The sequence below is a fragment of the Taudactylus pleione genome, unplaced genomic scaffold, assembly GCF_031769625.1.
Source record: "Taudactylus pleione unplaced genomic scaffold, aTauple2 ptg000370l, whole genome shotgun sequence".
In the NCBI taxonomy this organism is placed as follows: Eukaryota; Metazoa; Chordata; class Amphibia; order Anura; family Myobatrachidae; genus Taudactylus; species Taudactylus pleione.
This window is the reverse complement of record NW_028284771.1, coordinates 4,359,005-4,371,051: the sequence shown is the minus strand read 5'-3', so window position 1 is coordinate 4,371,051 and position 12,047 is coordinate 4,359,005. Positions and strand designations below refer to the sequence as shown.

General features: G+C 47.6%; 1 protein-coding gene across 4 annotated transcripts in view; it reads right to left on the bottom strand.

Moving 5' to 3' along the window:
* Positions 1–12,047, bottom strand: part of ERAP1 (endoplasmic reticulum aminopeptidase 1) — a 74,464-nt gene that overhangs the window by 40,949 nt on the left and 21,468 nt on the right. The window contains exons 2-4 of one of the 4 annotated variants that reach the window (XM_088444626.1): positions 3,846–4,065; positions 3,615–3,706; positions 954–1,506 (exon numbers count right to left, since the gene is read on the bottom strand). In XM_088444626.1, coding sequence (XP_088300752.1) covers positions 954–1,444 — 491 coding nt within the window. In that variant the 5' untranslated portion in view covers positions 1,445–1,506; positions 3,615–3,706; positions 3,846–4,065. The remainder of the gene's footprint in view (positions 1–953; positions 1,507–3,614; positions 3,707–3,845; positions 4,066–12,047) is intronic. The other 3 variants (XM_088444628.1, XM_088444627.1, XM_088444629.1) reach the window with 3 other exon arrangements.

The following is a 12,047-nucleotide window of genomic DNA, read 5'->3' as shown; positions in this document are numbered from 1 at the left end:
TACAATGTCGTAATCGTGCAGTCTGATTGAAGTCTGTTAGTGGATGTGTGCCATTAGACTACTGTATCTGCAACACGTAGCGTTTTCTAGACTTTGACTTTTTCATCTTATTCACATAGTAGCTGCATCCAAAGTGCCTTATAGTGTTCTAGACACTTTGGATTAGTACTGTATTTTTGTTGCAAAGGAATTAGTATAAAGTTGCAGATTAAGTACTACGATGAGTGGCATGATGTATGACTTTTTACCCAGGTTAGCATCTGAGTTGCACACAGCAACTGTACGCTGAGCCAGCGTCAGAGCCCAAGGTACCCGTCCATTGTACTTTTGTCACAATAGTGATGGGTAGAAAGCGCATATTTTGTATAAATGTGTGTGTTTGGGTCACATGCTTAATTCAAAAGTCTGCAGCGCGCCAAAATGGGCTATTTTGTGCGATTTGAGGATAGGTGTATGTGGACCTATATGAAGGTAAAGTAAAAATTTCTAGATTCTCTTACAAAGACTGTGCTAAGCCAAAGCCTCAGTACACCTGGCCTAGGAATACAACATATCCCTAGGAGCCAAGTTTGGTTTAAGTTAACACAGGGTTGACTAAAAACAGCTAGCTGTCTCTTAACACTGCTTAGTAAATAGACCCCTTATTCTGCTCCAACACACTTCACGATAGGGATGGCCATCAACACAGGTTGTTAGCAACCATTGATGGTTTCCTCCCAATGGTCAATGGCTTTACCATCGATGGGAAAGGTCCGTACACAACATTCCCATCTTTTCAACACTGCACATGCATGGCTGCGGGCCCTGTTCATTTGTGCATACCCAGATCTGGGTCCCCCAATGGTCATAAACCACCATTCTTTGATGGTCAGGTGGTTGATGGACAACTCTACTTACAGTAACAGTTCCATTTTCACACATAAGAAATACTGTACAGTGAAAATCAGATTTACCTGATCTCTCCATCTGAGGTTTTATAGGTGCTTTTATAAAACCCTCGGAAGCTGTGTGAAAGGTTTGCATTGTATGCAATAGATAGGGTATAATTTTCTCCGGGAATTAGAGGATCGGCGGCTTGAAGTGCAATTTGCTCATTGATAGGATGCTCCAGAAGAAATAAATCTTGCTGTTGAAGATGGCTTCCTATTCCTCTGTCAATGCTGGTCTTTGTAACTGTTAAGTGTTTGCTATGCAGGATGATGGTTCTGGTCTGTTGTGTTACAGTAACAGTGATCTTGGTAAGGCCACTAAACGTGAGAGTGGTTAGGTTTGGGTGAATGAGGAGGTCATAGTGTAGAGGAATTACATCATTCGGTAACCTAAAATTGTTCCATGGAAAGACGTCACTAGAATCGCCCGTGTCCTCAGTACCCATGGCCATAGGGGACACAGAGAAAAATGTCCATATGAAGCATAAAAGTCCAGTGTATAATAGACTATTCATTGTTATTTTAAACTTTGTAATGATGTTTTCACCGCAGTTTCAGGATGTAGTTATATGTGAACCTGGAAATGCAATACAAAGAGAACAGGTAATGAAGGGGGAAATGGACTTATGTTTTGTGCAAAAATGCATATAAGAAGCATGACGTTACTTCAAATATGTTTTCCTGCAATAAAGGATTCACAGGGCACAGGAATTTATATTATTACAAAATACATCAAACTTTGGTTCTGATGGTCGGTCATACTGTACATGCGGGTGTATCTGCATGCAAAATGCTACATTACGGTGTTACACCTGCTGACACTGTAAAGTAGCATTTCGCATGCAGATACACCCGCAGTTGCTCACAGAATATAGACATGCTGTATATCATTTTAATCAGCAGGAGCTGCTTGTGCTAAATATTTGCATCGCTGTGCAAATAAGATGCATTTAAAGGTAAAACATTGCACAAAAACGATGCACGGCGCTACTGAGTCAATGGAAGTGGGTGGACATCACTGGCTTCCAAGCGTGACTGATAGTGGGAACCACTGCTTCCAGAATACCTTTTCATCTTAAAATTGCGGCCTTAATAGCCACGCCATTAAACGCAGCCACTGTAAAGCGCGGTACATGAAGGACCCTGCTGAAGAAGATCAGAGCGTAGAGGTAATGGCCACAGATCATCTACAAGAAGTAGCAGTAGGTCCGAGTACCATGGCTGATGAGGCCAATCTGAAACCACAAGGGTGACTGTGGTGGACTCGAGCTTGATGTGTTTGAGCACCCGCGGCAGAAGAGGAATGAGCAGAAACAGGTACACTAGATGGTACCGCCACAAAACAGTCAGAGCATCCACCGCCTCTGCTGCAGGATCCCGCGTCCTGGAGCAGTACCGTGGAAGCTGGTGATTGTGCCAGAAGGGAATGAGGTCTATCTGCCCCAACATCGGATCAGTTGTTGGAATACTTCCAGATGTAGGGCCCATTCCTAAGGATGGAGATCCTGGCAACTGAGATAATCCGCCACCCAGTTTTCTACTCCTGGGATAAATACAGAGGAGATCGCCTCAATGTGCCTCTTCGCCCACTGTAAGATGCGGCTGGATAGTCCTTAGCTACTCCTGTAGATGACTGTAACAGAGTAGTTGCGCAGCTAGTAAGGCAGCAGTAACTTCGCACTGTAGCGTGCAGGCTAAAGTGGTGCCGCTCCCCTGTGAGAAGAGCACACCTTAACAGGGAAAAGGCCTCCCTCTCCTGGTGACTGTCCAATAGAGAGCTGGAATCTTACCAGCGTTGGACAGTGAGAGGTGGTGCGGGATTGGGCCCCTTCCTCAAGCTCCGTTCTGGTATGCAGAATTAGCATGTCAGCTAGCACTGTAATCTTTGTAATAGCCCCTAATGGTAGTATAGCATTAACGAGGGGCAGAAACATGCAACCATGGCAGTGGCAGCTCTCTAGAGTCCTGGCCGCTGCCACTGTGTGCTGGTTCATTACCTAGCCACCTCACCATCCCTGCTAGTCAAAGGTGGTGGGTTATGCTCACCGCTGCTGGCCTACCTGGGGTTGCTAAGTGGGAATGTGGGGACCCGAACACAAGTTGCATTAAGCTGTGACAGGTCCCCAGAGTCTATTGACTCTCTCTTACATAGAGCCCCAGGGACAGTGACAATAAGTTAACAAAGGCTGGAGACAGTCTAATATGCCACAGCTCCCTCAGGCACATTTCTAAAACTGGGGCTGGTGGGGCATAGAGAGGGAGGAGCCAGTCACACTTTTAAATTAATTTAAAGTGACAGGCTCCCCTCTATCACCATCTATACCTCAGTGAGCTCCAGTGTCCCCTAGTGGATGAAGGAGAAATACTGTATAAAACATGGAAGACAAACAGTATAAAATTGCAAAAACTATTAACCATTCTGTCTTCCAGCAATCTTACACAAATGGACTTCTCCATGTCAAACCGCCATGTTACATCCAAGTACATATAATACCCCCCAAAGCTATACAAGATGTTATTAAAAGCAAATGCATATATTTTTATATTTAAAAAAAAAAAAAACAGATATACAACTGCTGCCTGTAAAGAAACAAATGCATATACTTATTTTATAGCATGATAATACTGTTTCCTGTAATCACTTGTACTGTAAACTTGTATAATGATATGCAATAAGTAACTTACTGATAAAGTGTCAGGTTGCTCTTATGGGAAGTGTGCCAGACAGTGGGTGATACACAATGATAGGCCTCACACAAGGCCTCAGTCTGATCTGACTGTAAGGTACGACATAAATAGACATGTAACTCTCAATGCTGAATAAATGAGACATTCAAACAGAAAAGGAACAGCAATAAATTAATATAGAAATAATGAGTTAGCAGCGGCTACTGGGATACGCAGAAAACAACATACCTTAATGGCAGCTTGTCACAGAGGAAGAGCTCTTTGTCATACTAGGAGTTGGGGGGATGTTACAGAGTATAATCCTCACAGTATAAACATGAATATTCTTCCAATGTCATGTTAAAAGAGGCCTCCAAACACACAGTCTGTCTGCTGCTGGCTCATTCGGCTCATGGAAATCCAGCTTCAGCCCAGCAGCTCGTTACTTTCACTTTCTCTTTCGGCAAAACTGCAGTGTTATAATTATTATATCACTCAATGACTGTTGTCTTATGAAAAATATATTTATTTGTGTAAGATTAATGTTCCTAGCGCCAGGGTCGAAACTAGGATTTTTGATACCCGGGGCAAGGCCATAATTTGGCGCCCCTACAAGAAAATTCTAAATAGAGGACGAAAAGGGTGTGTGGTTTTGTGACACAGTAATGCCCATTATAACACATTATGCCAAACATTAATGACCCTTATAAACACATTATGCCACAGGAATGCCCCTTATACCTTATGCCATAGTAATGCCCCTTACAACACATTCTGCCACGGTAATGCCCCTTATTCATTAAGCCACAGTAAGGCCCCGTATACATTATGTCACAGTAAGGCTCCTTACACATTATGCCACAGAAAGGCCCAATCTCCCTTCTCTCACCTGCCAGGGCCGTGTGGTGGGTGAGCTCGGGGTGGAGAGGGAAAGAGGCTGCCACACGCTGGGGAACTATCAGTACTGCAGTCATTGTAATGTGGAGCTGCTTGCGAACCAATTGGAGTTCACGGACCGCCAGCTTCTGCTAATTGGCTGCCGGTCCGCGAGTACTGATTGGTTTGCAACCAGCACCACATTAGACTGACCGTGTCTCTGTGCCTCTCAAGGCCGGGATGCGGCTTCAAACCCACAAGAGCAGCAACCTAGCCTCCATGCAGCCTCTACCCGGCACCCCTTCAAGTACGGCACCCGGGTCACATGCCCCCTTAGCCCCCCCTAGTTGCGGCCCTGGACAATGCTGCACGAGTGACCTGATTGCAGGCTTCTGTATATTTAATACCTGATTAAGGCGAAGCGATATCGTGTAGTGTGTCCCCGGCAGTGGTGTGCTCAATGTCATTAACGACACTGAGCACCCACACTGAACGATATCAATCACGATATGTTCAGTGACGTCACACTCCCTCATCCCCGTACTTACAGAACCTTACAATATCGTCAGGTTGCCCTGCAAGTACGGGCGATGATAGATGTCGTCAACAACCAGCGGGAGCGCGCATCGCTGGTAGTTGACAGCATATCCACTACACAATAAATTGGACATTGAACGATAACGATATGGTTATCGTTCAAATTGTCCAATTTATTGAGTAGTGGATATGCGCCTTAAGTCCACTAGAGGATGCAATTAGTCATCTCCATTTCATACTGCCAAAGAGAAAATATTTTGGTAAGCGCTGGATGCATGATGGTTTTGATGGGCATGAGGCTGTGTGGCATATAATGCACTTCAATGAACTATACAGCCTGACATTTATTTATGAAGCACCCAAAGCAGAATCTACTATCTGTTACATTCATTTATTTGTGTTCTATATTCTCAAGTTATTACCCTTTGTTGTATTTTTTTTTTCTTATAAAATGGGTCAAATAGAATGAGAGGTACAAATTGCAAACGGTTTGGAACCGCAATGAATCTATGGGGGTCATTCAGACCCGCTCGCGAGCAAAGCTAGCGGGTCGATGTTGTGAGAATGCGCATGCGCATGACGGAGGGAGCTCCGTCGTGTGCATGCGCGAGACCCGGCGAGCGACGAGAAATACGTCGCTCGGGGTCTCGCACCAAAGGCGGCGTGCTGTTGACGGTGACTGACAGCACGACCACCTTTGGTGGGCGTGCCGGCCAGACGGAGGCGTTCCCATGGGAACGCCTACCGTCTGAGTCCGGCCCCACTGACATCAGTAATGATGTCAGTGGGAGTGACTTTGGCTCTGATAGAGCCAAAATCACTCTTGGGCTTGCGGCAGCGAGACCCTACCATCATCATGGACGCTCGCATAAGCTGTGGGTGGTAACCCACAGCTATGCGAGCGTCCATGAGGACGTTCCTAAAACAGGTAGGAGGGCCCTGATTCAGAGCGAGCGCTCTGGTCAGAGCGTTCAGCTCTGAATCAGGCCCCATGTGTGGAAGTGCTTCTACTTATTTATATATTAATATCTTCATCTGCGTTTTGTTATATAGAGCCATGATACACAGCTCTTTACAATTCGAAACAAACACTGTAATAGAACAAAACTTGGAATTAACATACAGAAAAAGAGGTAAAAGGGCAGACGTATAATGTAATAAAAGGGGATGTTGTTGGCATCCCAGTGGTCGGGATGCCGGCGTCGGAATCCTGACACCAGTCAGAATCCCGGTGCCAGCATCCCGACGATAGTATGAGGGTTAGGTTTAGGGATTAGAGTTAGGCTGTGTTTTAGGCTGCTGGTGGGTGGGGGAGGGTTAGGGTTAGATTTCTCACCTGCATGTGTCAGCATTCTTAGTGCCGGAATCCTCAGCACCGGCATCCTGTACCCAACCCAATAAAACGTTTCTCATTGGACAAAAGTGATTAAAATAATAATTATAGAGTCACAAATAAAGTTACATTTATGATAAACACTGAAATATCCATGCAAAATGAAAGGTGTGATACTAGAGGGGAAGGTAGTTGGGCATTGATGAGACAATTAACTGTGCTCCTATGTTGGCATTCATATACTGTATATAGAATACACACAGAGGGCCTAATTCAGACCCGCTCGCGAACGCAGGACGCTCGCAAGCGAGTTGATGGTGCCCTAATGCGCATGCGCACGACGGAGGGAGCTCCGTCGTGCACGTGCGCGAGACCCGCATAGCGACAGCCAAGCTGTCGTTATGGGTCTCGCACCAAAGGGGGCGTGCTGTCGATGGTGACTGACAGCATGCCACCTTTGGTGGGCGTGCCGGGGGCGTGGCTGCCAGACGGAGGCGTTGATAGAGCCAAAATCACTCCAGGGCTTGCGGCAGTCTTGACCATCGCAACCATCATCATGGCCGCTCGCTATAGCTGTGGGTGGTCGCCCACAGCTATACAAGCGGCCAGGAGGCCGCTCCAATAAGAGGTAGGAGGGGCAAGATTCAGAGCGAGCGCTCTGGTCAGAGCGTCCGGCTCTGAATCAGGCCCAGAGTCAGCTTTGTGCACAGGTACCAGTGAGCAATATCATAGGATATGTGGCTCTTGACTGGCAGAATGTGGGGATAAAGATGGAGTCAATTTCTTCTCCTAATCACAGCAGGCATGCTGATTACTACGCCCAATCAGCATCCACATAGGAGAATAAGGTAGAGATGTGCGGGTTCGGTTTTACTCGGATATGTTCGGATCTCAAAAACGGCATATAGGCTATCGGCTGTTTGGATAGCCAATGAAATAAATCGGAACTTGCGATAATTTTGGCGAAAAGAACCAAGTAAAACCGAACTCGCACATCTCTAATTTTGAGTTGCTCCAATACACTATCAGGCATTAACTCCATACATGTATTAGGGGTCAATCTGTAAATAAGATTTTTTTTCCCTATGGTCCCTGGGCCTGATTCAGAGGCGCTCGCAAAAAGCGAGCGCTCGCTCTGAATCAGGGCATTCGCTGGTCTTTATAGTTGCGGCCTCCTGGCCGCTCGCATAGCTGTGGATGACCACCCACAGCTATTGCGAGCGGCCAGGATGATGGTCGCGATGGTCAAGACCATCGGGCTTGCGACGAGGCCCTTGTGGTGGGGTCTCGTGGCCGCAAGCCCCAGAGAGCTTCTGGCTCTAATAGAGCCGGAAGCTCTCTCACTGACATCACTGGTGATGTCAGTGGGGCCGCCCACAAACGGCAGGTGTTTGCTTGGGAACGCCTCCGTTTGTGAAGCCACCCCCCGACCATGCCTACAAAACTGGGCGAGCTGTCGATCAACATCGACAGCCGCCCCTTTTGTAGTGCTTTTTGCGCTTGCTCCGGGGCTCGCACGTGCGCCCTGCGCCACCATCGACCCGCTTGCGAGCGGGTCTGAATCAGGCCCTCTGTTCATTGCAGTTGGAGTATTATATTTTTTTTTAAAGAGTTTGGGTGCCTTAGTTTATATTTTACTTTTTAAGCATAATGCACAGGAATTTTAGGGGGGGGCCTACTTACAGGAACTTAAAGTCCCATTTATGCATTACTGAGATGCTCACAATAGGCAGAACTCCACCACTTTTCAGACTGGAGCAGATCTCTGCTTGGAGGGGTAACGCAATAGGTTCCTTCGCTGCCATCTACTAATGGCATCCAACTCTGAGCTGACTAGCCGGGGAGATGATTATAATTGTTACACGAGGCCCCACTTTTCTGGTTTTCTTGGTTTAAAGGTGGCGAGAACTATGAATAATTATTGAAGATAAGGGGAGGTCACGTCGGGTTAAGACTTGTGGGGGCCCCCGGGAAACAAAGTGTCCCACCAATATGTCCCACATTGCCTCCCCCTCCCCAGTGCCCGATTACACACCTTCTCTTGAATGATTCTGGCTGTTACAGCCATGTGTTTAGCGTGCACAGCACTGTCAGTGGTGCTGCATATAGCACAGAGCGGCTCCCGAGTGTCACATGACGCTGATGAGGTGACTCAGGAGTGACTCTACACTGTATGTAGCAGAATTGACCTGGTTGTAGGAAGGAGACAACTAGGGAGAGTCGAAAGGACCTGGGGTTAAAGGCCCCTGGCCGAACGACAAGAGAAGTAAATCCTCCAAACCCAGAGATAAATCCTAGCTTAGGCGGGCTCGCGAGCAGCGAGCATGGTACGACTGACTGACCTAGAAAAGCTCTTGGACCCCAGAACAAATGTCTCAAAAGTAACCCTGTCAAAGCGAGATGGGCCAGATCCGGAGGGACACATGGGCCCGGAGACAGTAGATCCAGCCACCACAGATATTGCAGAGCTCGCCGCAACCAATCGGGAGCCACTAGGATCACGGTGCCGCCTTCCACTTTCAATTTGCGGAAAACCCGCCAAAAAGCGAGAAGGGGGGAATACATGAGACAAAGGACCCACCGAACCACTAAGTCGGCCACCAATGAGCTCCCAGAACTCTGGTGCGAGTACAGTACCTCGGCAACTTATGCTTGTGTTGAGACGCCATCAAGTCGAAGTCCGGTAGGCCCCGTCAATAAACCAGGAGCTGAAAGATGATTGGATGGGAAGCCTTCTCATCCTAGAGAACATCCTGGGGGCTTAGGAAGTCCACTTCCCAATTCAGGACCCCTGGAATGAAGACCGCCAACAGAGCTGGAAGATGATGCTCTGCCCAGCTGAGAATGCAACTCATCTCAGTCATGACGCAGCAACTGCGAGTGCAGCCCTGATGGTTGATGTAGGTGATGACAGTTGCAATGTTGGCCTTAACCTGGACTGAAAGATGCTGGAGGAGAGGTTGTGCTAGACAAAGAGCACGGAAGCTCACTTGGAGCTCCAGAATGTTGATCAGAAGGCAGCTCTCCTGTACCATCCACCGACTATGAAAGGATTGCTATACCAAGGCATCCGACATGGTCGCCAGCCAGGTCTAGGAGAAAAGCAGAACCCGGCCTCCCACGCTGAGGCACACCCCAGGTGGAGGCCCGTCCCATAAGGCGTGTCGGCAGGCTTGGTGGCGAGGTATCTGGCAGCCTAGAGATGCTTGCTTTGGGGCTTAGAGCACTTGGTGAAAGAACCCTGGAACCTGGAGAAAGGCTAGCCTTTGACCCTTCCTTGTGTATGAAAGAAGTGAATATTAGACGTTCGTGACCTAGGTGCCGCCGCAGGAGGGAGAAATGCTGTCTTGGATTCCATCACCGAGGCTATAATCTTGTTCAATTCAGGACCAAATAGAATTCCCCCAGAATAAGGAAGAGCCTGCAGAGCCTTCCTAGAATCAGAGTTGGCGTGCCAGGAATGAAGCGAAGGGGGTCTACTAGCCATGATGGATGAGGCTGACACCTTGGAGGTTAGGATACTAGAGTCAAGGGCCACCTCGCCAGGGAGTACCAGAGGTTAGGCCCTCTTGTAGAGCCGATGGCCTGCCCAATTGGAAGCCAGAGCCGTACGTGTGATAGCACCCGCATGGGAATATATAACCTTAAAGAAGGTTTTCAACTTCCTATCCGTCGGATCTTTAAGGGAAGTCGTATTAGGGATAGGAAGGGTATAGTTCTTAACCAGGCGGGCAATATGCACATCAACCGGGGGAGCAGAATCCCATACTGTATGTGATGCTGCTTGGCAGGGAGCAGATAAAAGGCCATAATGCACTTGGAAACCTGAAAAGGTCTATAAGGAATGGTCCAAGCTTCCGCTAAGAGGTCCTCAAGTTTAATCAAGGCCGCTATATCTACCTAAGAAGAGGATTTCTCCTGGACAGAAGTGGTCTCCACATCTGAAGTAATGGACCCAATCTCCTCAAGGCCTGAGGAAACCTCTGAGTCCCTGGCAGAAGCAGACTGGGGAGTAGTGCTTTTCTGCCTGGATGGTCTGTGTTTGTCCTTATCCAGCAGCTGCTGGACACCAAGGGACACCTGTGCCAAACCCTGAACTGATTGGGAGAGGGAAATAATCTTTGACGGTTCCAAAGCGGGTGGCTGCAGATTGGACTGCATAACCACGGCAGGGTGGACCCCCATATGAGGGAGGGGAGGCGTGTGGGTTGTTAAACGGACAACCAGCTGTAACATTACATGTGTCAGAGGCAGCCCAAACCGGCACCTGGTTGGAGGCTGTGAATGGGACCTCTTGCTGCGCATGTGTGCAGCTCTAGTTAGAGAGACCAGCCTGGACTGAATCCTGCGGGGACAGACCAACAGACATGTGCGTAACACAGGAGCTACCACCTCCTTGGCCACACAGGTGTTGCTCTTGGAGGACATGGTAGAATCAAAGGCAATCCCCACGCACGAAGCTGTAGCAACAGATGTGTGCAATATGGGGAAAGTGCAATGAATGTGAGGCCCCACCAATTGTAATAAGTAGGGTGTAATTAAAGGGGGCCCGAAAGAGAGAAAGAAAATACTTTTCAATGAAGACAAGCACACAGTACTTTCAATGCAACATATATATATATATATATATATATATATATATATATATATATATATATTTATAATGGGCAGTGAGTGCTCAACAGACCAAACCCCAGTAGGTTGGAAGGAACAGAACTGTATAACATGACCTGGGAGTGAGGTATACAGGGAGACAGGAGCCCAGCTCTCCGGAGACTAGCTGCAGCCGGCTGCAATAAAATGGGCGCTCAGCATCTCTGTGGGAGGGAAAGGAGAAGAAACCCATGGACGAGAAGCCTCCATGAGGGAACACACCAGGGGCCGGGGAGAGACTAACGTGAGAGCCCACCTCCTCCTTCTGACATGAAGCCCAGGGAAATGGCTGTTGCTAGGAGCCATTTCAGGAGCCCCCTGAACCCCCATTACCTGCGCCCTGGTGGTCTAGTGTCCCGGCCACCCACAGTCAGAGACCCGCCGGAGGTCTCCAGCGCCGACAAGTGAAGCAGCGCCAATGTGGCTCCCTGCAAACATGGAGTTGCTTTACCTTATCCCCCAGCATCCGGCTGTGTCTGTGGTCCTATAGGCTAACTCAAAATTAAAATAAACATTTAAAGAAAATAAATAAAAATTGAGGCTGCTTAAGCAGGGGGCCTGTAATAGTGTGCCCGGCTACTGCCGGCACGAAACGACAACTGGCCTGCCTGAGGTTAGGGGCGGTGTATAGGGGAGAAGGAGGCTGGGCTGCATAAAAAGTCAAAGACTTTAACTGTTTGGTGCCCAGTCCTTCTGCACAGCCTATACCCAGCGTAGCCCCTGTGTCCCCTATGGAATGAAGAAGAAAAATACAAGTGACATAACAGGGCATACTAAAACCAGCTGTATATTGATTAAGGCTTTCCTCTATTATTAAACAATACCCTGTCATACATTTTATCTGTTATACATACCACTTATATCCTGTCCATTTTGCACAACTGTGGGTTTATGTATCTATGCCCGCGAATGTTATAATAGTACTCCCTGGTCCGTAAAAAGACTGAAATCTCAAAGTATCTCACAATCACAAATTGTTATGTCATTTATTTGCATCCGCATGTTATTAGCTTTCTATGAAACAATTGTTCTCTAGTTACAAAGTAATGAAA